Source organism: Mesoplodon densirostris, chromosome 10 (genome assembly GCF_025265405.1).
Source record: "Mesoplodon densirostris isolate mMesDen1 chromosome 10, mMesDen1 primary haplotype, whole genome shotgun sequence".
In the NCBI taxonomy this organism is placed as follows: Eukaryota; Metazoa; Chordata; class Mammalia; order Artiodactyla; family Ziphiidae; genus Mesoplodon; species Mesoplodon densirostris.
The window spans coordinates 100398207-100423534 of NC_082670.1; the positions used below are offsets into that span (position 1 = coordinate 100398207).

Genomic DNA, 25328 nt, shown 5'->3' on the forward strand with positions numbered 1-25328 from the left:
CAACTAAATAAAATTATAAATGAAAGAGGGTACATTACACCTAGATACCACACAAATGGAAAGGAATATGAGAAACTACTATGAACAATTAGACACCAACAAATGGACAAACTAGAAGAGGTGAACACATTCTTAGTAAGTACTTCTACTGGTCTTACATTCCTGCTCATTTTCTGGCATTCCAAAATCTTATTTGAGATTTGGGCATAAACATTCTTTGAAGAATCCACTGGTTAACAAAGAAAATTTTGTTTCATACTTAAAGTTTTCTTTTCAATTCATAACTGTTTTTCTGTATGTGAGATGTATTGTTTTCTTATATCAAGTGAATGCTGTCGGGAGTGATCTTCCATAGCTTGTTCCTGTTTCTGGAACGTGGCTTGCTCTGTGGCTTGGCATTTTGGAGCTGTCCCTTTTAGACAAGTCTTGAATAAACCATCTTCTCACATAATTTGGCAGAAGCAAAATGGCATCCTCATGTAAAATGTCACCTGCTCTAGATTGGCATTATTCTTGAGATTATAAGTATTCGAATAATGCTCTAAGATTCCTCTCTGTTTATCTCAGAAATATTACTACCTGATGGTTTCTAAGAGGATAGATTTGGTTATTTTATTAGGTCAAATTTTAATCCTTGATAGAGAGCAAAATAGTATAAAAACAGAGCCTAGGACAGATAAAGTTTGATTTAGTAATTAAACATTAAAGCTGGAAAGGAAAATAGAGTTCATTGAATTCAGTGATTAGTAAGATGATTCTAGAAGAATTTCTGTTTCAGTACTATTGTGGAGGAAGAAGGTAAGCTAAATTAGTAGGGTTTTTGGTTCCTTGGTTTTCTCCCCTCATAGCATTTCTTTGGGTTTCTTTTTACATTGTGTTCTTCTTTAGTAGATTAACACTTTATTTTAAAACAATAATTTAATATAAATATTTCACATTGAAAAGTTGGAAAATTAGTTTTTAAGGGATTAAATGATTTTCCCAAGTCATAACTCTACTAAAAGATATAATGGGAAGTAGGACCATGGTTTCTTGTGTTTTAGTGCTTTTTGATTTTTATTTCACATTTTTGTTCTATTAAAGATCTAAGAACCCAATTAGAATTCCATAATAGGACATGATGGCTTAAGAAAAATAGAAAGAATGAAAGAAAAGAGTTATAAAGAGAATTAAAATCATCAATAATTATTCTTGCCTACTGCATTTTTCCTTCAACTAATTATTTCTTCACCTGTTTATATTCTGCATACTGTGTGTGATAAAGAATTTAAATAATAAAATAAAAATTTCCCCAAAATGTATTCATCTCGATCAGGGTTTCTCAACCTCAGCACTAAAATTTTGGACTGACACATTTTTTTGTTGTTTGCTGTCCTATGCATTGTATAATGTTTAGCAGCATCCTTGGCCTCAACCCACCAGATACATGGAGATATGACAGTCTTTTACTCAGTCATGATCATCAGAAATGTCTCAGAGAATGCCACATATCCACCAGAGACAATACTACCCCTGGTTGAGAACTATTGATCTAAATAATGTACAATCTAGATCCAAACTGAGACACCAAACTGAAGATAATCTTACCATATGTTAGCTATTGTGAGTAGACATTTGTTCCAAGATTTTAAGCAGTCCATTGTTATATTTTAGAAATTCTAAGGAAAACAATCGTGGCTGTAAGAAGTGAGGCAAGTGTGGGAGTCAAGCCTTAATGCAAGCAGATGAAGTGGGCTGCATGAGCGTTGACTATGTGCTTGGTGGATGTGGAGAGTCCACAAAAATATTTAATATTCTAATTTAATTGAACTCAGTTCTTGTTAACTTTTTGTATTATGTGACCCTACATGTAATAGGCAAAAAGAGTTAAATATTTGTCTTTGATGGCTGGACAAGGCAGTTAGACTCTAGAGTAGAGTATGGTGATGGGGATTTTAAGCTTGCCACTTTGATGTCCAGATGTGTCTTAGAATGGAAGATGGAAAAAGTCATGAAGAAAGGGCTATCTCGAGGACTAGCTTTCCCTGGTTACAATAAAAGGGAATTGTTTTTTGTTGATTTTTTTACTTTGTATTTAGTGAACAACTATTAATCCCAGTGTGGAATTGTTCCTCTATCACCCACATAGTTCTCTTGAGTCTCTCAGCCATAGTGTCTGATCACTTCCTGGTGTAAAGCATGACTCACCTTTGCCCAACTAGATTACTTTCATGCTATTTTCTGTACTTGTTCTATGGTCATTGGCATAGAGATATCTATTACTTTAGCATTTTGACCTGTAATGATTTTGTAAAGTAGCTGGGACAGTGATTATCTTGCTTGCCAATGCAAAGAGCCTAGCCACAACAGGAGAGAACTAAGCCACCAAGCAAAAAGATACAAAGGCAAACAGACCCTGAACGATAACTAAGCCACCAAGCAAAAAGATACAAAGGCAAACAGACCCTGAACGATAAAGCACCTCAAGACTTCTTTAATCACCTGGATCCAGCCGTATCTGAAGCTCAGGTTGTCCCTTAGACATCCGGCTATATGAGTCAACGAGGTAACCTTTTTTTTTTTTTTTTTTTTTGCTTCATCTAGTTTGTGTTAGGTTTCCATCACTTACAATTGAAAGAGGTCTGCTGAGTATGGAGAATATTGCCATTGAGCAAATGTGAGCAAGGAATTGCAAATGCATATAAGTAAAATGACAGCTATACAGATGAAAGACTAACTCGAAACAACAAGAAAAGCCCCTTGAACTTTAATGCAGGAATAATGAACAGATAAAGAGTATGTGTGAGCTATCTCACAAAAACCTGTTCCTCAAGGACAAGCAAGGCATCAGAGAAAAATGACCTCATAACAGATTGAAATAGAGACAATAATGGAGGAGGAAAATGTCTAGAATCAAACCAGAGACTGTGTCCTTCTTTTCACATATGTTTGCAAATTCTAATGATGGAGGACCGGTAATTGAGCTCACCTGTGTAAGAACTGTATAATTTATTTATTCAGCCAACATTTACAAATTATCAACCAAGAGGGAAGAATTCCAAGTTGTTAAACACCAAGTCTCTGAACTTCAGTCCTTATCTGAGATGTAAGTCTAGGGAGGGGAAAAAAAATTCAAGAAACCATGAATAGTATAAAAGCTATTGTATTGTAGGGGAGTGCAGAGTGAGACAGACAATTCACTCCATTACTTATGGCTTCTTCAATTGTAAGTGACAGAAAAAGGAATTCAAACTAGCTTAAGTAGGAAAAAAATTTTGCATGAGGATGCATTCAGGCACAGCTGGACTCAGGAGTTCAAACCATGGCACCTGAACTCTATCTCCCTCTCTACCCCTTAATTTTGTTTGCTTCTGAGTTGTCTTTCCACATTGTTGCAAAGAAGACCATTAGCAGGTCTGGGTTAATGTCATTAGAGGTCATGACTCCAAAGGTAAAGTTACCTCTTTTCCTCACATGACATTTGTTGACTCTGCTTTAGTCTTAGGCTCATTTCTGGAGCAATCTCTGTATCTAAGAGGATGTGCCTCAGCCTTGTCCATGTACCACTTCTGCAGCTGGGTGCTGGGACCATGATACTGCCAGACCCACCAAGATAAGGTGAAGTGAGAGTTACTGAAAGGAAAAGAAGCTATGTAGTCAGTATCATTTATGATGATGATGGTTATGATAATAATCTTCATCATCATTATTCTAGACGACATTCAGTCTCCTAACACATCCTGGGTGGGACCTAGAAGTTGTCATGTCACATCTGAGCTAACTATTAAAGAGTAAGTATTTGTATGACTACTGTTGGTTAGGATGAAAAACAAGAGGATGCATTAGTGTAGAGGATTCAGTGTAATTATGCAGGCATGCTTTAGCAAAATTCACTAATGTCCAAATATACACAAATTGTCATCTACCATTTACTGAGTACTGATTATGTGCCAGGCATTTGCTAAGTAATCTCTTTAATTTGATCATCTCATTTAATTCTCCCAAATTTTATAAGGTAAATATTACTCTCTCAAATTGCAAATAATGCTCAGCAAGGTGAAATAATTTACTTAATTAGCAAGTGGTAGAGTTTGGATTGAAACACAGGAAGTGTGAAACAAGAGCTTGGATATTTAATATGACTTTGTACTTAGGGGAACCATACATCTCAGTTTATGCCTCTTGTCCTGATACAATTATTAATTGCATCCCCTTCTACTTCAAAACATGTTCAGATTTTGACAAAAAATTACATGATAACATGAACACTGCCTCCTTCATGGATATGTTTGAACTCCCATGTATTTTATATACTTGTCTTTCATTCAGAATGATTTTAATAATTTTTATTTTAAGAGAAGAGCTTCATATTTACAAAGAAGGTGCAAAGATAGTACAGAGAGTTCTGATATCCCCACACCCCCTTTCCCTTATTATTAGCACCTTATATTAATTTGTCACAATTAATGACAATATTGATACATTATTATTAACTAAAGTTCATACTTTATTCATATTTCCTTAGTTTTTACTTAGTGTATTTTTTCTGTTACAGGATCCCATACAGGATATCACATTATGTTTAGTCATCATGTCTCCTTAGGCTCCTCTTAATTGTGACAGTTTCTCAGGCTTTCCTTGTTTTTGATGACATTGACCCTTTTGAGAAGTACTGGCCAGGTGTTTTTTAGAATGTCTCCAAACTGGGATTTCTCTGATGTTTTCCTTACAATTATAATAGGGCTATGGGTTTGGGGGAGGAGATCACAGAGGTAAAGTGCCAATTTTATCGCATAACATCAAGGGTATATACTATCAATGTGGCTTGTCAATGTTGATATTAACCTTGATCACCTGGCTGAGGTAGTGTTTGACATGTTTCTCCATTGTAAAGTTACTCCTGTAAAATGGTTGTTAACCTTTTCAAGTTATGTTTATATGGAGAACATGCACACATTTTAAGTGTGTGAACCCATGACTTTTTTTTTAATCCATGACTTTTGACAGATATATTACCCATGTAACCACTATCTCTATCAAGATGTAGAACATTTCTGTCAGCCCTCTAAAGTTGTTTTAACTTGTCTTAATTTAATCTTTTGATTTCATAGAGTCCCTAAAGAATCCTTTCAGTTATGATTGAGTCAGAAGTGCCCCAACTCTTAGCAGACATATCACAATTTTGAGCTGCTCTAGAGATAAATAACCAGGTTCTTAACTATGTTTGACTCTATCAGGTTACCTTTTATAGATTGGCCATCTCTCCATATATCTTTCCTGACTGGAATAACTAGGTAATGCAGACTTACCATCCCATGGACTTGAAACCTTGTCCTATAGGTAAGAACACGAGGATGAACAAGCCTCAGAAAGGGAGACTTAACGAAAAATCACAAGGAACCAATCTTTATAACTGCTAAAGTGTGACAGGATGTGAAGAAGGCTGACATGAGTGTGAGAAATCTGGCTTAGAGAAGACTATTGTGGATAATATCATGGGATACCACCGCATTTTATATTCAGAGATTTCTAAGAGTGGACCCGAAGTAGGAGCAAGACAGGTATGGTCTTAACATCCTAAGTAAGACATTATCAGTATTCAAAAGAGGTTTCTAAAGCACTTCTATCAATTCCTTTTTTAAAGTGTGAGTTATAATATTAATCACTGTTGGATTTATAGGGAAATAATGTTTTACAAGAAGCAACATAAATATAAGTGTAAAAGTTCATGAGGTGGCATCATGCAAGTTATTTTATCAAAACTTATATAAAAATCATGGCATATAATTAGAGCTGAAAGAAATGTTAAATCTCAGAGAGCCAAAAAAAAAGAAAAAGAAAAACCTCTTCAGTTTATAGATAATAAAAATGGATGAGTTGAATAATTTGCCCAGATAATGGGATCTTAACATTATATATAAACTTTATTGTGGTATAGTTTACATAAACAAAAGTATACACATATTAAATATATGATTGATGAGTTTATAAAATATAAACTAAGCATAAAACTTTATATTCTAAAAACCACCACAAATTAGATATATAACATTTCCATCACCCTGGAAATGTACCTTATACCCCTGTTTACTAAATCCATCCCCTATTCTCAGACCCAGGCTGATCTGCTCTCACTACATATTAATTTTGACTTTTCTAGAATTTCATATAAAAGGTGTCATATTGCATACACTCTCTTTTGTCTTTCTTCTTTTACTTCCTATAACATTTTTGAGATATATCTGTTTAGTGTATATTAGTTGTTCCCTTTTATAGCTGAGTAGTGTTCCATTGTATGGATATACCACATGTATTTATCCTTTTGATAGGCATTTGGGTTGTTTCCATTTTATAGTTATTTTGAATAACACCACTATAAACATTTATACAGAAATACCTGTGGACATATATTGTTATTTCCTTGGGTAGAAGTGGAAATGTTGGGTTGAATGGTAAGTGTATGTTTACCTTTATGAGAGACTGAGAAAGACTTTTCTAAAGTGGTTGCACCATTTTGCATTCTGAGTAACAGTGTATAAAAGTACTAGTTCTGTTGTATCCTTTCTGACACTCACAATGGTCAGTCTTTTTCATTTTAACCTTTGTAATAGGATCTCATTTTGGTTTTAATTTGCTTATCCCTGAAAACTAATGGTGCTGAGCATCTTTTCATGTGCCTGCTGCCTTTTGTGTATCTTCTTTAGTGAGCATATACTTTTTCTGTATGTGTGTGTATTATACAATCTTCCTTGTGTACAAGTTCTTTGTAAAATATATGTTTTGTGCAATTTTCACCATTTCTTCTTCCTTCTCCCCTATTTTCTGAAAGAGTCTGTGTAAGATTGACATTTTTCCTTAAATTGTTGATCATATTCACCAAGGAAAGCCATCTGGACCTAGAATTTTCTTTGTGGGAAGGATTTTTTATGGTTATTTTGTTTATCTTATCCAAACAGCTTTGTTGAGATGAATTTTACTTATAAAATCCACTAATTTCAAGGATACAATTTAGTCATTTTTAGTAACTACCAAATTATACAACCATCAACATGAATCAGTTTTAGAATATTTTTATTACCCTAATAAGATCTCTTATGCCCATTTCCAGTTGATCCCCATTCCCACCACCAGCCCCAGGCATGGGAAGGTTTTTCACTGTAAAGGAAATTTAACAAACATAAAGCTTTTAGATTTTTTTCTTTCTTTTTGAGTCAATTTTGGTAAGTTGTACCTTTCAGTGAATTTGTCCATTTCACTTAGTGATCAATTTTTTGATATAAAAATTTTCATGACATTTCCTTATTTTCCTTTCCATGAGTCTAGGGTCTAGAGTGATGCTTTTTCTTTTTATATTGGTCATTTCTCACTTCTTTCTTTTTTTCTTAGTCTGTCCAGCTTAGACATTTTCAGTTTTACTGGTCTTTACAAGGAACAGCTTTTGGTATTATTGGTTTTTATCTCTTTTTGCTCTTTTCTATTTTATTGATTTATACTTTTTATTCTTTTTACTTACTGTGAGTTTATTTTACTTTTTTAGTTTCGAATGCAAAGTTTAGATGATTGAATTAAATGTATATTTTCTTTTCTACTATATGGCTTTAAGCTATAAATCTCTTCCTAAGAACTGCTTTAGATAGAGTCAACAGATTTTGGCAGGCTGTTATTGTTATCAGTCATTAAAAATATATTCTAATTTATCTGGATTTTTAAAAAAATTATGAGTTAAGTGTGTTTAAATGTCAAATATTAGGGGATTTTCTAGATATTTTGTTACTGATTTTCAAGTTAATACCATTGTTATCAGAATGAGTTCAGTAACTTTTAAGTGTATTGAAACTTGTTTATGGAACAATATATGGTCTATCTTGAACAATGTTCAAGTTTGTCTTTCCTCTGCAGTGTGCGACTGCTATTACACAGATGCAGTGAATTTCAAACAATGTACTTTTCAGCCCTACACATTCCATTTATTTTTATATTTTTCACTTGTCTCCTCATTGGGTTCATGTTTCCCTCAAATTCTTGAACATATTTACACTGTCTATTTATATTTATTTCCTATTGCTGTGACACAAACTACCACACATTTAGTGACTTAAAACAATACTCATTTATCTCACAGATCTTTAGGTGCTCAAGTATGGGCGGCTTGGCTGGGATCTCTCCTGAGGCTCTTCTTACAGAACTGAAGTCAAAGTGTCAGCCAGGCTGAACTGTTATCTGGAAGCTCTGGGAAAAATCCGTGTCCAAGCTTATTTAGCTTATCAGTAGAATTCAGTTACTTACAACTATAGGGACAATGTCTTTGTCTTCTCTTGCCATTATCCAGGGGCCAGACAGCTGCTAGGGCCACTCTCAGACCCTTCCAGATGGCTCCTTCCCTTTCAGCAATAGAGAACCTCCTTCATGTTGAATCCTTCTCACACTTAGGATCTCTCTGACATCCTCTTTTGTGACCAGCCAAAGAAAAGTCTTATTTTAAGGACTTATGTGATTAGATTAGGCTCACCTGGAGAATCTCTCTCAAAGCCAACCGATTAATAACCTCAATTACACCTGCAAAGTCCCAGTCGCTATATAATTATGGGGGCCATTTTAGAATTCTGTCACACTGTTTTTTTTGTATTTGTGCTGACTCTAAAATCTGTCATTTCTAGATCTTGTTTTTATTGACTAGTTTTTCTCCTGCCTTTTCACATGCCTTATAATTTTTATTGTAAAAATAATGTGGTTGTGTCTTCATTTCTCTGTCTTCCTTTAAAAAGCATTGAATCTTGTTTTAGCAGACGTTAGGTTACTTGCAGGTCAGCTAGATCCTTTCCAGGTTGGTTTTTAAGACTTTTTACAGTGGGTATTTAGCCCTGCTATTAAAATGTAACCTTTCTGGGTCTCTACTAATTTGTCCGAGTCTTCAGAAAGGTTTCTCCCCTCCAGAGGGTTAGCACTTCAGTGTCTCCCAGTGCTGTGTGAGCTCTGTTACAGTTCCCTAATAGTTGTTACTTTCCTAGGGTCCCAGATCCTCATCCTATGTTTTCCCAGTTTAGTGTTGAGCCAAAATTCAAGGGACCACCATACATATTTCTAGCCCTCTTTCTCTGTGTACCTCCTGTCTATCTTGTACTCCTGCCTGCAAGTTGCAGCTTCCTGAGTTTCCCGGAACTCTGATCTCTGTTTTCTCAAATTAGCCCATTGACCATGCTCAGCTTGGGTCTGAAAAGTGGCACCAGGCAGGAGCATTCACAGGGCTTGCCTCATTCGTTCCCCCTCCTTTGGGGAGCACAGTCCTGAGCTCCTAGCTGCCCAGTGTCTTAAAAGGGTTGTTTAAGTTATTCTAATTTTCTAACGATTAGCTTTGAGAGGAAAATCCTGGGGCCAATTACTCCATCATGGCTAGAAGCAGGAGTCCTCAACTGAGATTGATTGACTGAATGAATGTCTACAAGAGCTTACCTGCTACCTTCTCCCCACAGAAATGAGACTTGATCCCACTTCTGATTTTATTTTAAGGGGGTGCAGGGTTGAGGAACTGAAGAATCGAAATCATTATAGGATAGGGACTTCTCTGGTGGCGCAGTGGTTAAGAATCTGCCTGCCAATGCAGGGGAGACGGGTTCGATCCCTGGTCCAGGAAGATCCCACATGCCCCGGAGCAACTAAGCCCGTGCGCCACAACTACTAAGCCTGCGCTCGCTCTAGAGCCCATGAGCCACAACTACTGAAGCCCGCACGCGTAGAGCCCATGCTCCACCACAAAAGAAGCCACCGCAGTGAGAAGCCAGCACACTGCAATGGAGAGTAGCCCCTGCTTGCCATAACTAGAGAAAGCCTGCACACAGCAACGAAGACCCAACACAGTCAAAAATAAATAAAATAAAAAATTTTTAAATGCTGTGAATTCACAACACAATGATAAAAAAATTTTTTTTAATCATTGTAAGATAACTTGCATGGGGAAGATACTAGTATCAACTTACGTTAAATAATTTCAAAGCAGATATGATCATGAGAAATGGGCCCACATCACAAAGAATCAAGATATGCAAAGAATATGAGTAATTACCCTAAGGAATATTGTTTGAATATTAAATGAGATGTGAATATTAAAAATGATCGATGGTCTAAAATTCCATTTCATTCGATTAGTGGAATTAAGCATGGTAGATGGTCTCGTAAGACATACTAATACATTCCCCAGAGAGAACTTTCCAATAATTTAAACATTTTATGTTCAGTGGTTCACTGGACATACCCAGAACGTGATTCATCCAAGAGGAGTAGTTCTGGAAACACTGCTGATAGGGATTAGTGTCTAATACATAGACAGACAACAGAGTACAATAGTTTAAAGTGTTGTTACTGAGCTTAGACATGGGTATGAGCTCTGTTTCTGCACCCAAGAGCTAGGTGGCAGAGGGGTTGAAACATAGACTTTGAAGATAGAGTTCCTGCTCTCAGATTGAGCTCTGTGCTTCCTAGCTTTATGTCCTTGTCAAGTCTCTTAAAAACACTGTACCTCAATTTCTTCATCTGAAAAATAGGGGTGATGAATAATAATACCTGCCTTGTATGTGTTGGGGATGAGATAAATCCTTAGTTTATTATGAGGATTAAAGAAATCAACATGTGTAAGCCATTCAAGCAGTACCTGGGGCATAGGAAGTTCCAGATAAGTGTTAGCTATTATAATAACTTCTTGTCTAAACTTAGGATAATAATACAAACAGTAGCTCTTCTATAGGTTCCTCACAGGTTGACTCCCTGCATGTAAACTGCCCATGCTAGTGCCTCACAGACAGTAGATGTCCAGTGACACAGAAGAAACCTCACAGCACGGTTGGTTCAAGAAATCTGTGAGGTTCAATGAGCAGGTTCAAATGCATCCATGGCCCGTAAGGAAGCAGGGTGTTATTCTTCTAAAAGATAAGGGAAACTCTACTACTTCAGATTTACTCCTAGGTTTAGATAGGTGAACTATCCCACCCTAGATGTCTGACACACACATACAAAAACCTATACTACATGATCATATGATTTTTAGCATTCAAGTTGTTAATGTGGTTTATCTCATTGATTGATTTACTGTTACTGAACCATCCTTGCATCCCTGGGATAAATCCCACTTGATTATGGTGTATGATGCTTTTAATGTGTTGTTCGATTCGATTTGCTAATAATTTGTTGAGGAATTTTGCATCTTTGTGCATTGGTGATACTGGCCTGTAATTTTCTCTTTTTTTGTGGTGTCTTTGACTGGTTTTAGTACCAGGGTGATGCTGGGCTCATAGAATGAGTTCCGAGTGTTTCTTCTTCTGTAATTTTTTGGAATAGTTTGGGAAGGGTAGGTGTTAACTCTTCTCTAAATGTTTGATAGGATTCACCTGGGAAACTGTCTGGTCCTGGGCTTTTATTTGTTGGGAGTGTTTTATTACTTATTCAGTTTCATTACTGGTGATTGGTCTGTTCATATTTTCTAGTCCTGATTCAGTCTTAAGAGATTGTAACATTTCTAGAAATTTGTCCATGTCTTCTATCTAGGGTGTCCAGTTTATTGGTGTTTAATTGTTTGTAGTAATGTCTTATGATTCTTTATATTTCTGTGGTGTTGGTTGTAACTTCTCGTCTTTCATTTCTTATTTATTTGGGTCCTCTCTCTTTTTTTTCTTGATGATTCTGGCTAAAGGTGTATCAATTTTATCTTTTCAAAGAACCAGCTCTTAATTTTATTTATCCTTTCTAAATTTTTTTTAGTCTTTATTTCATTTATTTCTGCTCTGGTCTTATTTCTTTCTTTCTACTAACTTTGGACTTTGTTCTTTTCCTGGTTCCTTTATTTGTAAGGTTTGGTTGTTCATTTGAGATTTTTCTTGTTTCCTGAGGTAGATTTGTATTGCTGTAAACTTCTCTTTTTATTGCTTTTGTTGAATCCTGTAGACTTCGGATCATTGTTTTCCTGTTTTCATCTTATCATGAGATAAACATAAATTGTTGTGATTTTAAGACAATTTAAAAACTCACAGTTATACTCCAGCCTTCTTAAGTTTTAATCTTACTTCCCACTCAATTGGTCATTTGCAGTCACTGTCATTTGGAGCTTTATATCATATACTCAAGCTCTGGATTCATGTTAAGAGGTGACTCTAAGACTACTACCACACTCCATGTCATAGAGTTTTAAACTTTCTATAGTTCATTCTCACAGGAATCTAAGAATCAGGAGGTATTTTTAAAAATTATCTGTTTATCTTTAAGCAATAACAATCTAAATTAGTATCCTCAGTTTTGAGAGACTCAACTGAAATGAATCACTAGCTTAAGCAAGGGATGGAATATATTGGGGGACCAAGTGGAATGTTCCAAGGCAAATACAGCTTCAGCCATCGCCAGATCCAGAGTCTCAGATGACTCATCAGGGCTCTCCTTTTCTCTCTGTATATTTGATCTGCTTCTCTACGTGGGTTGATTTTATTATCAGTTGTGGTTTATCCATATGATGGAAAAGACAGCTACTGGCAGCCCCCATTTCTGTCTTCCTGGATAAGAGGTCAAGAGGAATAGATCTGCCTTACGCAAGTATCAGTACATAACATCTGAGGTCCTTTACCTATCCTTGAACTCTTCAGCCTCAGCAGGAGGAAAGGAGGGCTCAATTTTGCCAACACTAGATGTGTGCCCACACCTGAGCTTGGATAGTTGAGGCACTGAGGTTAACAGCTCCATCTCAACTCTTACAGACTGAGAGGGGTTCTTTCCCAGAGGAATAGCTAGCCCATGATGTTACCAAAGGAACATCAGGAACATTCCCGCCCCTACCAACTTGGGGAATGTACAAAATCAGAGCTCCTTAAAAAGATGGAATCAGGAAATAGATGGAGTAACTGACACAAGATACCTACTACAAGTAAGTATGACAGGAAAGTACAACAGATGAGATAGAATTTTTTTCTCCCCCCCCACACCCCACCAAGAAAAAAGTGACCTTGACCCAGTAATGCAATGCAAATGTAAGATTGTGTTAAAAAAAAAAAAAAAAAAAAAAGCTGGGGGCTTCCCTGGTGGCGCAGTGGTTGAGAGTCCGCCTGCCGATGCAGGGGACACGGGTTCGTGCCCCGGTCCGGGAAGATCCCACATGCCTCGGAGCGGCTGGGCCCATGAGCCATGGCTGCTGAGCCTGTGCGTCCGGAGCCTGTGCTCGGCAACGGGAGAGGCCACAGCAGTGAGAGGCCCAAGTACTGGAAAAAAAAAAAGCTGGGCTTCCCTGGTGGTGCAGCGGTTGAGAGTCCGCCTGCCAATGCAGGGGACACGGGTTCGTGCCCCGGTCCGGGAAGATCCCACATGCCGCGGAGCGGCTGGGCCCGTGAGCCATGGCTGCTGAGCCTGCGCGTCCGGAGCCTGTGCTCGGCAACGGGAGAGGCCACAGCAGTGAGAGGCCCAAGTACTGGAAAAAAAAAAAGCTGGGCTTCCCTGGTGGTGCAGCGGTTGAGAGTCCGCCTGCCAATGCAGGGGACACGGGTTCGTGCCCCGGTCCGGGAAGATCCCACATGCCGCGGAGCGGCTGGGCCCGTGAGCCATGGCTGCTGAGCCTGCGCGTCCGGAGCCTGTGCTCGGCAACGGGAGAGGCCACAGCAGTGAGAGGCCCAAGTACTGGAAAAAAAAAAAGCTGGGCTTCCCTGGTGGTGCAGCGGTTGAGAGTCCGCCTGCCAATGCAGGGGACACGGGTTCGTGCCCCGGTCCGGGAAGATCCCACATGCCGCGGAGCGGCTGGGCCCGTGAGCCATGGCTGCTGAGCCTGCGCGTCCGGAGCCTGTGCTCGGCAACGGGAGAGGCCACAGCAGTGAGAGGCCCAAGTACTGAAAAAAAAAAAAAAAAAAAGCTGGGCTTCCCTGGTGGTGCAGCGGTTGAGAGTCCGCCTGCCAATGCAGGGGACACGGGTTCGTGCCCCGGTCCGGGAAGATCCCACATGCCGCGGAGCGGCTGGGCCCGTGAGCCATGGCCGCTGAGCCTGCGCGTCCGGAGCCTGTGCTCTGCAACGGGAGAGGCCACAACAGTGAGAGGCCCACGTACCACCAAAAAAAAAAAAAAAAAAAAAAAGCTATGAAAACAAAACCTATGGATGGAGACCTACATGAAAGATGGAAGAGTATAATAATAGCCAGAGTACATTACTCTGGCAGAAGCAGCAGCCCTTGAGGAGGAAAACTTTATAAATTACAGATTGGATTTAAATAGACAGGGAATTGAAAGTGGAGACATTATTTTCTGCAGAAGATGATGGACAGGGGAGAACAAAGAAAATAAAGCTGAGATTGTTAACAAAATACAGTGCTAAGCATATAAGTTAGGACTGAGTCCTTAACTTTCATTTTTATTAATGCCTGGGTGAGTATAGATTACTGACTACACAGAACCAAGCCTGGGAACACATTTTATATTTATGATCTTTGTGCCTAAAACTAGATTCTCCTCTAATTTAATATGACACTAGGACAATGACTGGCCAAGTTTTAGATTAATCACTCTTACACAAAGATTTTTCATTCATATAATCTCAAACAAATACTGCGTCACCTATTAAGTTCCAGATCCTATGCACTCTGGCTGAAGATATAAATATCTTTCAAGCCCAGCGTCACTTTCCTCTTTCTCTGGTAACAAATCACACTTTCTATTATGGCAGTGGCCCCAGTTATCGGCCCAGGAATAAACACTTGACTCAGGAAGAGCCAATTAAAGCCTTCCTTTAGAGTTGATCGAGAGCTTTAAGGTTAGAGTATTTCAATCTTATGCAATTTTTGTAAAACAAAATTATTTCAAAATCTACTAATTATTCTTTAAGTTCTAGAAACTGCATTCTGTGACTAAGAGGACAACAATTTATTTGCCGTCTTTTCTGCTCTGCCCACTTTATGTTTCTGTCACTGTGAAATAAAGGCAGTGGGGAGTGGCAAACCAGTTCTGATTCATTCAACACATGAGTGCTTCTTAGGTACAAAACACCATTCTGAACATTGTCCGGGATAAAAAGATAAAGAATACCTAGCCCCTTACCCTCAAGGATCTTCCAGCTTAGAAAGGGAAATAAAACATGCACACAGATGACTGCAACAAAAAGAAGATAATGATTGCTGCCAGGTGTTCGGGCAGAATGAGCAGAGCAAAGAGAGAACACAGAATAAGGCAACATTCAACAGTCAGCCAAGAACTATTTGTTGAGCAATTGCAAGCTGTGACCTGGAAATGGAAGAGGAGAACATAGATCTTCACATGGGCAGGTGAAAAATCGAGTGTTATTACTTGTAACACAGCTCTTCAAATATAGTTTTTGGCACCAAGTGCCTAATAAATAGCCTTAAATTAAAAACTAAATAAGGATACAGTCTCTATCAAATATAGCCTGAGGTACTGATGCCTAAATACTAGGATCACAGTATTTGTGTTCCCAAGGATGCCTTTCTATTGCTTTGCTTCTTTCCCCCTTTCCAAATTAGCTAATGCTGCCTTAACAGGATATCTATTTCACTTGTTCCAGCCTTTTTGATCCAATGTATTGAATAGCAGAACCGGTGAGTTACAAGAGGATATATATATATATATATATATATATATATATATATATATATATATATATATATATATATATATATATATTTTTTTTTTTTTTGTATGGTATGCGGGCCTCTCACTGTTGTGGCCTCTCCCGTTGCGGAGCACAGGCTCCGGACGTGCAGGCTCAGCGGCCATGGCTCACGGGCCCAGCCGCTCCGCGGCATGTGGGATCTTCCCGGACCGGGGCACGAACCCGCGTCCCCTGCATCGGCAGGCGGACTCTCAACCTCTGCGCCACCAGGGAAGCCCACAAGAGGATATTTTGACTTCAAACAACAGAAATAAAATACTATATAATTGAAAAAACAAAAAACAAAAAAACAAAACAGAGGCAATCTTTCAGGCACATGTGGATCCAGGAGTTCACATGTTTTAACCAGGTCCCTTTCTCTCTTCCCCACCCCTTCTTCTCTCTTCCTTTTCTCCTCTCTGGTATCTCTCATTATGGGATTCAGATATTTCCCTGTTTATGTGGGAGCTTCTGGCACAGCTACAGGCTTATACCCTCGCAGCTCCAGGGCTGGCTGGAAGGGGCGGGCCCATCACAGCATAAGGTTGCACAAGGTGTGCACTTATATAGGAGGGCCTCACATCTATGAGTGATTGATGATCACATTGTATACAGGGGTAGATTCGTGTATTTTTTACATCATTTTTCTTGAAGATGGCAGTAAAATGGTATGTTTTTACAAAATCAAATAGTGTAACATTGTCCAAAAGATATACATAAAGCATTTAGAGGAAGGAGGCTCCTTTTTCTTTTAACTCCAGCACGGATTGTCTATTGGACAGTGGTGGTAACCCTATGTCATCACCCTCCTTACTCCAGCAGAAGTCCAGGGATTAGCCCTGCATAACTCTTGTTAGCCTCTATTCTCCTCCTTGAACACTGTAGCCAGAAGGTTTTTTCCTCCTCAAACCTTAAGTATTGAAACCTGGAGGAGGGGCATGTCTGAAAAGAAAATGATGGACTGGACTCTACCTAGAAGGAAGATAAATAGGTGGTCAACAAGAAAAAAAAAATTCTCTGTACCAGGAAATATTTGAAGTGTTGTTTGGGTATCAAAAAACGGGTGCCCTACACATAAAGCAACAAAGGATATTGGTCTAAAAAGAACACCATGGCCAGAGGTTCATGGCCTATTTCAACAGAGGATTTGAAAGTTAAAAGTTAACCTGTAAAACATACAATTCAATTTCATCATTTTACAGATGGGGAAAGTAAAACCCAGGCACAGGAACAGAAGTGCCAAGGTCATACAGGCGGTTGGTGGAAGAGACAACCAACTACCCAACTTCTGACTTTTTAGATGTGTGTGTGTGTTGTTTTGTTTATGTGCAAGGACATTTTTCTTTAGTACACTAACATTACAACAAAAAGTATAGTCTTGTTTTTGGTTTTCTCTGCACCCTCAATTCTGTATAAGACAGTTTTGCTGCACTCCAACAGAAAGTCTCAGCAAGAGTAGAGACCACCATAAGGAGTACACATGGGCACCAAGGGCAGATACATTGCCCTTCCTTGTGTAGGAGCTAGGGCCACTTGTTGCTTTAACGGGCCAAGTTTGGGCTGGACCTGCAGAAGGGGACACCTTTGAAAAACAGCTTCCTAACTGCACTACAACCTGCTCTGGCATCCTGATTCCACTCCCCAACCCCCCCAAGTCTTCAGCTAAAAAGAATGGATCACTGGATCACTGGATCGATGGGGAGATTTCTGTCTGCTCCTCCTACTGTCACTTCTTTCTTCCTATTTCCTGCCCGCGGAAACCTGACACCAGCCCAAAAGCATCTCTGGAAATGGGTAGGAGGGAGCCTTACACCTGTCAGCGCCAGAGAAGAAAGTGCGCTCTGCAGAGTTCTCAGTTGTTCCATCTCTTGCGATGAAAGGAAGAAAAGGAGCGAATCCGCCACAGATTTACTGGACCAGGGTTACTTCATCCGGCTCTGGCCACAGTAACCCCTGAAGACCAAAGATGCATTTCCATTCCCAGCATTTCTTGTTGGCGTCTTTCCCTACAGGCTAGCCCAGTGCCTGGCCCCGGAGAAGTCTCTGCGTAAAGGTTCTTCAGGTCATAAATCAGGCTCCTGTGTGTATGTGTGTTTTTCTTAGGAAAAACTGGCACAGACGAATTAGCAGTAGAGACTGGGGTCTCCCTGCTACCCTTCATGCTTGGCGGCATCACCTTCCGACTACCTCGCATTCTCCCGGCGCTGACAGCCCCGGCTCCGAACCTCAGGGCTGGAAGCAGTCAGCCCCAGATAGAACCGCCCTGTGCTGGGCTGATGCCACCCTGTGCCTAAAATATGCGTGTTGGTGCAGAAGGGCGAGCGAGCGGCTTCTACACTGAGACAGAAGCAGGAGCACAGCCTTCGCCTGCGACCTGCAATCCCCAGATTCCCTGGGGACCTCGAAACTCCCAATCGGAGGCACTCCCCCCACACACAGCCGCCCACCCATTCCACCCCCCTTACCTCAGCACGCAGCCCCTCCCTGCGTGATGATGCAAAACCGTGGGGAGGGCGGGAGCTGGGAAGGGTGGGGAGAGCCTGAGAGCGAGCGAGGGTGGGAGGGAGTGGGCGGAGGAGGAGAGGAAGCCGAACGCGCATTTAAAGCGATAGCCCTCCGCGCTCTCTCCCCAGTGCTGGGCTGTTGGAGAGCTCGAGCTGCAAGCCACCGAGCGCGAGCTCGAGCGCGGCGCGCCGGCCGGGGAACCCTAGAGCGCACGGCGCCCCAAGCTGGCAGGCGCCGCGGGACCCCCCACCCTCGCCGGCTGCCTTTCCCCGGGCGCCCCCACCCTCCTCGCCCGCAGGAGACCCTGGGCTTCCCCGGAGGAGCTCACCCCAAGGGGCCAGGACTCCGGCGAGCCCGCCACCGTCCCCTCCAGTGCCGCCGCCACCACCGCAGCCGCGGGAGCAGCATGGTCCAGCTGGGGAAGCTGCTCCGCGCCCTGACTTTGATGAAGTTCCCCTGCTGCGTGCTGGAGGTGCTCCTGTGCGCGCTGGCGGCGGCGGCGCGCGGCCAGGAGATGTACGCCCCGCACTCCATTCGGATCGAGGGGGACGTCACCCTCGGGGGGCTGTTCCCGGTGCACGCGAAGGGTCCCAGCGGAGTGCCCTGCGGCGACATCAAGAGGGAGAACGGGATCCACAGGCTGGAAGCGATGCTCTACGCCCTGGACCAGATCAACAGCGATCCCAACCTGCTGCCCAACGTGACACTGGGAGCGCGGATCCTGGACACTTGTTCCAGGGACACTTATGCGCTCGAACAGTCGCTCACTTTCGTCCAGGCGCTCATCCAGAAGGACACCTCCGAAGTGCGCTGCACCAACGGCGAGCCTCCGGTTTTCGTCAAGCCCGAGAAAGTAGTTGGAGTGATTGGGGCTTCGGGGAGTTCGGTCTCCATCATGGTAGCCAACATCCTGAGGCTTTTCCAGGTAGGGGGGCGCTCCCTCCGGGGCAGAGCGCGCCGTAGCTCCCCGCGCTCTTTATCCTGAAGGCTGGCTTGGACTCCAGTGGTGCGAGGTCTGGTCAGCCTTCGCTCATTTCCACCCTGGAGATCCTGCCGAATCCCTCCCACCTCACCCGAGGAGGTACTTTCCCTGCTAGATTCATTTCCCTTCCATCTCTCCCCTGTCCGCGCTCCACTCCATCCGGGTTGACATTCTGGATTTATGGCCCCATTTACAAGAAACAGTCTCCGAAAAACAAGGCGATGATATAAATGGGTTTGCATTAGAGTGAAATATGGTTCCAAAACAGGCTTGTAAAAGTGCCGGGCTCCTGTGAGAGCCAGTGAGGCGCAAGGAATATGAAAGATGAGAAGACGCCTAGAAACTAGGCATTTCTCAACTCCCCAGCTTCCCTGCCCCAAGCCGCCCGACAAGCTGCAGCTCCCTTGGAAAATTTCGAGAAGAGCTTAGGGAGGCAGTTCTTAAACCGAAGGCTAGGTCTTCACCTACATTTGGACGTTAATTGCCCATTTCGCTCGGGTTGGATTTCCCGACCTGTGACCTGTCTCTGCGAGGGCGTGGGGCGGAAGGCGTGGGGACTGTCCTCAAGTGGGGAGATGCCACCCGCAGACGTGCACCCCAGGTGATTTGCTCTGGGCAGTTGTTTGCACCGTCTAAACTGCCTTTGCGATCCGGCCACTGGCAGGAGCCGGGCGATCAGCTTTCTACTCCTGCCAGCTCAGAGCCCGGAGGTGAGCTCATGCTAACTGCGAAACAGAATCGCTTTCTCTGCACCCACCCTGTTCCCATCCTTTCCCACGACCTCCCTAACGCAGCCCCCAACCCCAGTCCTGGGTTTTGAGGACGATTCTCAGGGCCAGACAAGAAGGCGCCTGGAGGGAGGCAGTAGGGTGCGCTGAGCAAGGCCGGGCGGTCCTCCAGCTCCGGCTGCAGGCGGGCGACGGCGGAAGATGCGAGGACGGCGGATCGGGCCAGCTGAGCGGTGGGCGGTGCTGCACTGCTCTCTTAATGCCTGCTCCCGCAGCCTGGGCCCCAGGGCTCCTGTGCCGCCCTGGCTATAGATGGATGGCTTCTGGATGAAGACATTGAGTTTCAGGGTTTGCGTGACTATGGGTTCTCTTCTTGTTTCTCTGTCTGTCTTCCTGTGTATCTCTCTCCTGGGTCTCTTTCTCCCTGCTGTCTTTTTTTTTTTTCTCTCTCTCTGTTTTTATTTTCTCCATTTCAATTTCTGCCTGTCTTTTCCTTCTCTTACCCCTATTTCCAAGTTTTTTGTTCATCTCTCTCTTGAAGTGATCCTTTCCTAATGCACAGCTCTCTCCCTGCCTGGTAGTACCCAGACTCAGTTAATCCCTTCTCCAGATGTTCTGGCTGACCCTTATGCTCCCCGTATCTAAAGAGTTGGCTCCCTCTCAAGTGCCTTTCCTGAAGCATGTTGGGTTTCTGGAGGGGACTCCTTGTGAGATTCAAGCCGTCACTACATCAGCGCCCAGGAGTATGAAGTTTGTGTTTGTGCCAGAAGGAGGGGTGCCTGTCTAAGGCTGCAGCCTGGCCTCTGAGCCTCTGAGCATCCCTAGCACCTCTTGAGTATGCCGCCATGGAGATGTCTAGATGTTTGCAAGGCCAAAAGTGCTTCTGGGCAGCCTTCACTTTGAGGTAATGCTTTCAGGAAGAGCCTGGGTTGTTCTAAGCAAAACCCAGAAGCACTTCCTTTACCTCTGAGCTTAAACTAGAGAACCTGAGGAGGCAGCGCTGCAGGGAGAATGAGGCCAGAGGTCACGTGAGAACCACAGGGGCAACTCACAGTATTTTCACTGGAGCTCTGGGGGTTGAAGGCACATTTGCTCTTTAACATTTTTAAAATTATTTTGGTGACTTCACTTGGAGCTTGGGCAGTACTGCAGATGGGCCTGCCTGTCGAAAAAAGAGTGAAATCTTAAAGTCAAGAGAGAGCTTGCAGACTAGGCTGAAGGATTGTTTGCTGAAAAAGATTCCAGGGGGAGCTGATTCCTTCTCTGGTGTGTGGATCTGAGGCACTTGCAAGAAAAGAAAACGCTTGCCTTATGCTTAGTTCCCCCGTTCCCTGGGCTGGGAAGGAAAGGAACTGAATGCCAGCATTAGCAGTGTGGGTTGGGACCAAAACCATTCAGAGAAAACACTGTCATTTTCCTCTAATTTGCAAATTGCAGCTATTCATGTTGGATTGAACAGCTGAGGGAAAAGAGCCTCCAGTTTTCACCTGCATTTATTGAGAAGAGGCTGGTAGTAGGAGGGATGCACCAACTTGTAGCTTGTGCTGCAAGCTGGATATAAGCTTGGTGTGAGCATCCTGGTTAACCACTGCCCATGTTCAAATATACAGAGACAGATTCCAACAATCTCTTCCAGTAGCCTTATTTTTGCGTGTGATCTTAGAAGCCCCTGGCATGTAAGTCCAGTCCCCAGTTTCCCAGCCTCTGTAAACCTGCAAAATGAATAGAATAGTGGAACACAGACCCATTGTTCAAAGGCACAGTCACTTTAGGGAAAGAGGAAAAGAACGGGTAGGTGAATCTTCTCTGGGATTGCAGGGTTCAGCTCAATGAAGACTGTCCTGTGTAAAAGAAACTCCTCTAAATGGTTGAATTCTTAGCTCTCCAGAGATTTGAGTTTTCTTTCCCCCAGTCCCTGTGGGTTGCTGTGGGGAATGTGCCAAGCCTATCATTTGAGATAAAAATTTATGGTGAGGTAAGCTTCTAGGCTGGGGGAAGGAAGACTTAGTGACTTAAATGGGGGATGCAAAGCACTGGGGGGCAGGAAGGAATAAGGAGATAGTAATGGATGCAACAAACGCTGCAGCCGCCAGCAAAGCCTGGAATGCAGTTCTTTCCTGAAAATGAGGACCCAGGCAAGAATGGCCACTCAGATGTAAACAGTGTCTCTGACTCGGAATTCTCATCTGCCTGCCGGTGGGCCAGAGCTGAGCAAGTCCTTTCTCTCCTCTGTATGCACACTGAATTGGTTAGTAAGTGACATGTCAGAGGACAGGAATCATATTCAGTGGATCTTTCAAATCCAGGAATTTGAGGCTAATGAAATTAGTGTGTGGCCAGGGCTCTGCCAACTAGAATTAAGTCACTGCAGCCACCCTGCAATGCATTTTCAGCCTGAAGGGAGCATCAGGGAGGAATTTCGGGAGATTTGTTTCTGAGCCTGTACAAAATAATACTCTCCTAATGCTAAGAAAGATTAAATGTAAATTAATATTGACTACGAGTAACATATTTAAAAAATAATCGCAGAGTGGGGGATAGCTTAAAGTGGAGAGGTTATATAATATGGTGTCCAAAGAATAAATCTCCCCTGACCACTGTTTCATGGGCTATAAGTAAGATATATTACAATGGAAAGTAATGGGAACGTTTTTATTCAAGGCTTCTCTGCTATTGACTTGAGAGCAAACACTCTGAGAGTATAAATTACTCTTGCTGTGTGCTGATTCTGAATGAACAATATTTCATGTGCAGTGACATGGTCTAAGCTATAGACTTGGAATTGAATGGCATCTGTTTCAATTGTTTTGTTCTCTCAAGAGCAACTAGATAGAAAAATGTGGTCAATTTGACCCTTGTGGGAGCGTGTTGCAAATCTAAACCTGTGTCCCTCGTACCATAAATGAAATACATTTGTAAATTTGTAGGTGTTTTCCTTCTGTTCATTGATGCTTGAGTATAATCTCAAACTTTGGGAGCAACATTTTGTACATAAGTACTTGGTTTTCTTCCTTTCTTCTTTCTCTTTCTCCTCTCTCTCTCTCTCTCTCTCTGTTTCGATCTCTCTCTTTCTCTCTTTCTCCATCTTATGTAATTGGATAGAACTGGGCACCTAGGATGATGTGGTGTTACTATAGTGGGATTTTTTTTTTTTTAAATCAACTCTAACTTACCCTTTTAAAAATTTCATAAATACAGGTGTCAGTGCCATTTGGAATAGTCTCTATAACAATTTCTGTCTCCACATTTACTGTGTTTCAGCATATTTACCTAACAGATGGTGAGTGGGCAATTTTTAAAGGGGCATTTTTTTAAAAGCGCGGAGAGGGAAGGATTAGAGGCAGGCACATACTATATTTGAAGTTACCTCCACGTGTATTTTATGTATGTATACGCATACAATTAAGAAGTCTTCGGATGTTTTCTCTTCAGGAATACTTCAGATAATGGATTACTTGAATTTCATAAACATTTAGGGTTTAACAAATTTGTTACATATAGAAGTTGTATCATGGATTCAAAAGACCATAGCCAATTACACAAAGTATACTCTAGTCTCAGTCCTGCCATTAATTAGCTACGTTATCTTAAGTCATTTAATTTTTCTAGGCCTCATTTTTTTCACGTGATGTTTTTTCTTTGAAAAAGTATAGTTTCTAGAAGTCTCTAATCTCTGTGTCATAGTTCAGCTTGGAGAAAACCTGTTCTTATCCAAACTCCATGACATTGTATTTCCAGCTCCAACTTTGGACTTTGAGTGAGTTGGGGGCAACTTTTTAAGGATATTTTCACACAGCTTTTTTAGTTAATATCAGTCTAGCTGACTTCTCATACTCAGACTTTCTCCCATATTCTTTTACCAGTGTGTTCCTTAGTCATATATATAAAGACTGTTGTGGGAAAAATGACCTCCTGGGTCAGCTTACTGCATGGTCATTGACACGGGGCAGGGAGTAAGATTCTGTGGATTTTACAGAAGCAGATACAGGTTTCATTATCCATGTCCTCTCCCTTTTCATCTTACAAAAACAGCAGGCTTTTCTTGGAGAACTGCCTGATAATGACATCCTGCCTCCTCACGGGCCCCGGGGATGAGGCGCCCCGGGGATGAGGGACTGAACTCCAGTAAAGCAGGTGATTGGCTCATGGGTAGGCATCTGACCTCGGCTAAGTCTATCAGACTCCTCCCCAGGAATTTTCTCTCAGAGAAAAGTGGAAGAATTGTCTTTTCTCTCCGGAATTTCTAAGCTGGGGAGATATGACTCTGGGACTCCCAGTGACCATCCAGCACAAGAAGAGACTTTCTGTAAAATAAGGTCTTGCAGAGGTAAGCAGGGCTGAGCGATGGAGAGAGAGCTGGAACCCCGGTGATACTCTGGAACTTCTAGATCCAACTGTATCTGAATATGGCTGTATCCCTGAATTTCCAGTACTTGTTTGTTGAGGTTGTTGTTGTTGTTTGGTTTTTGTTTTTAAATTTCCTTTGACTATTTTGAATTTGTTTTCAGCCATGTGCATTTGAAAACAGCATAGCTAAAAGAACTAATTTCCTACATTAATGTCAGGTTTGCTGACTGGCATTCCTTAAGTGAAAAATAATATCCGCTATTTTCTTTAAATAAAATCCTTCTAGCTCAGGTTTGAGATATTCAAAACTCTGCCTCCTACCCGCCTCTTTCCAACATTTACTATATCACCTTGAAGTATTTGTGACCACATCTTTCCCATCTAGATGCAGTTGAGAGAGAGAGCAAATACTTCTGATATAAGCTGCAACCTATAGGCCTCCTACCTGGAAGCTTTAGAAGATACTTGATTCTTGTCATTAAAGCAAATCTTTTGTTGTCTCCAGGGCACAGAAGCATTTTCATGGCATAATGGAGTCCAAAGTGCATTAAGCCTAACTCTACTTCTCACCCTCTTTTACTTTAAATAGGCAAAAAAGAACAATCTCAAACACATTTTCCCAACAACTCAAATACATATGCGATTATGTTTAGAAGACATTTATGCAACATATAGTTAGACTGATTAATTAATGGACCTTTCGCCAATTGGCACAGTAAATATATATGTTCAATGTGCTTAATTCAAAAGAAGACAATAACATATTTTTACAGGTTAATTATCTGAAAAGAGTATTGTGCCAGCACACTTGATACTACAGTATTTCATGTTTGACAAGTAATCTTCTTTCAATTATATTTACTGCTAAATGTTTCTTGGATCAAGCTATTAAATTATAAGGTCAAAAGTAAAATGATATGAAATTACAATGATAAAGGGACACATATCTCACTTTATGAGAATAGAAGTTCTAATTTCTTTTCAATACTACGAGTAGTGACCACAGTACTAATTTGAGCCCTTACTGTGAGCCACTGTGCCCATATACATTTAGTTCTTACAGTAGTTCTGCAAAGGGCATATAATAATCCACACTGTAAAGCGAAGAAAGTGATTCTCATAGCTGAAAGTGACATAGCTGGTGAGCGGCAAAGTCTAGATTCAAACTTAGAGT

The 25328-nt window shown here is 41.6% G+C and overlaps 1 protein-coding gene across 1 annotated transcript in view; it reads left to right on the forward strand.

Moving 5' to 3' along the window:
• The first annotated feature begins 18503 nt into the window (after positions 1–18503).
• The window catches only part of GRM7 (glutamate metabotropic receptor 7), a 776446-nt gene continuing 769621 nt past the window's right edge, over positions 18504–25328 (forward strand). The window contains exon 1 of the mRNA XM_060109566.1: positions 18504–19022. Coding sequence (XP_059965549.1) covers positions 18504–19022 — 519 coding nt within the window. The remainder of the gene's footprint in view (positions 19023–25328) is intronic.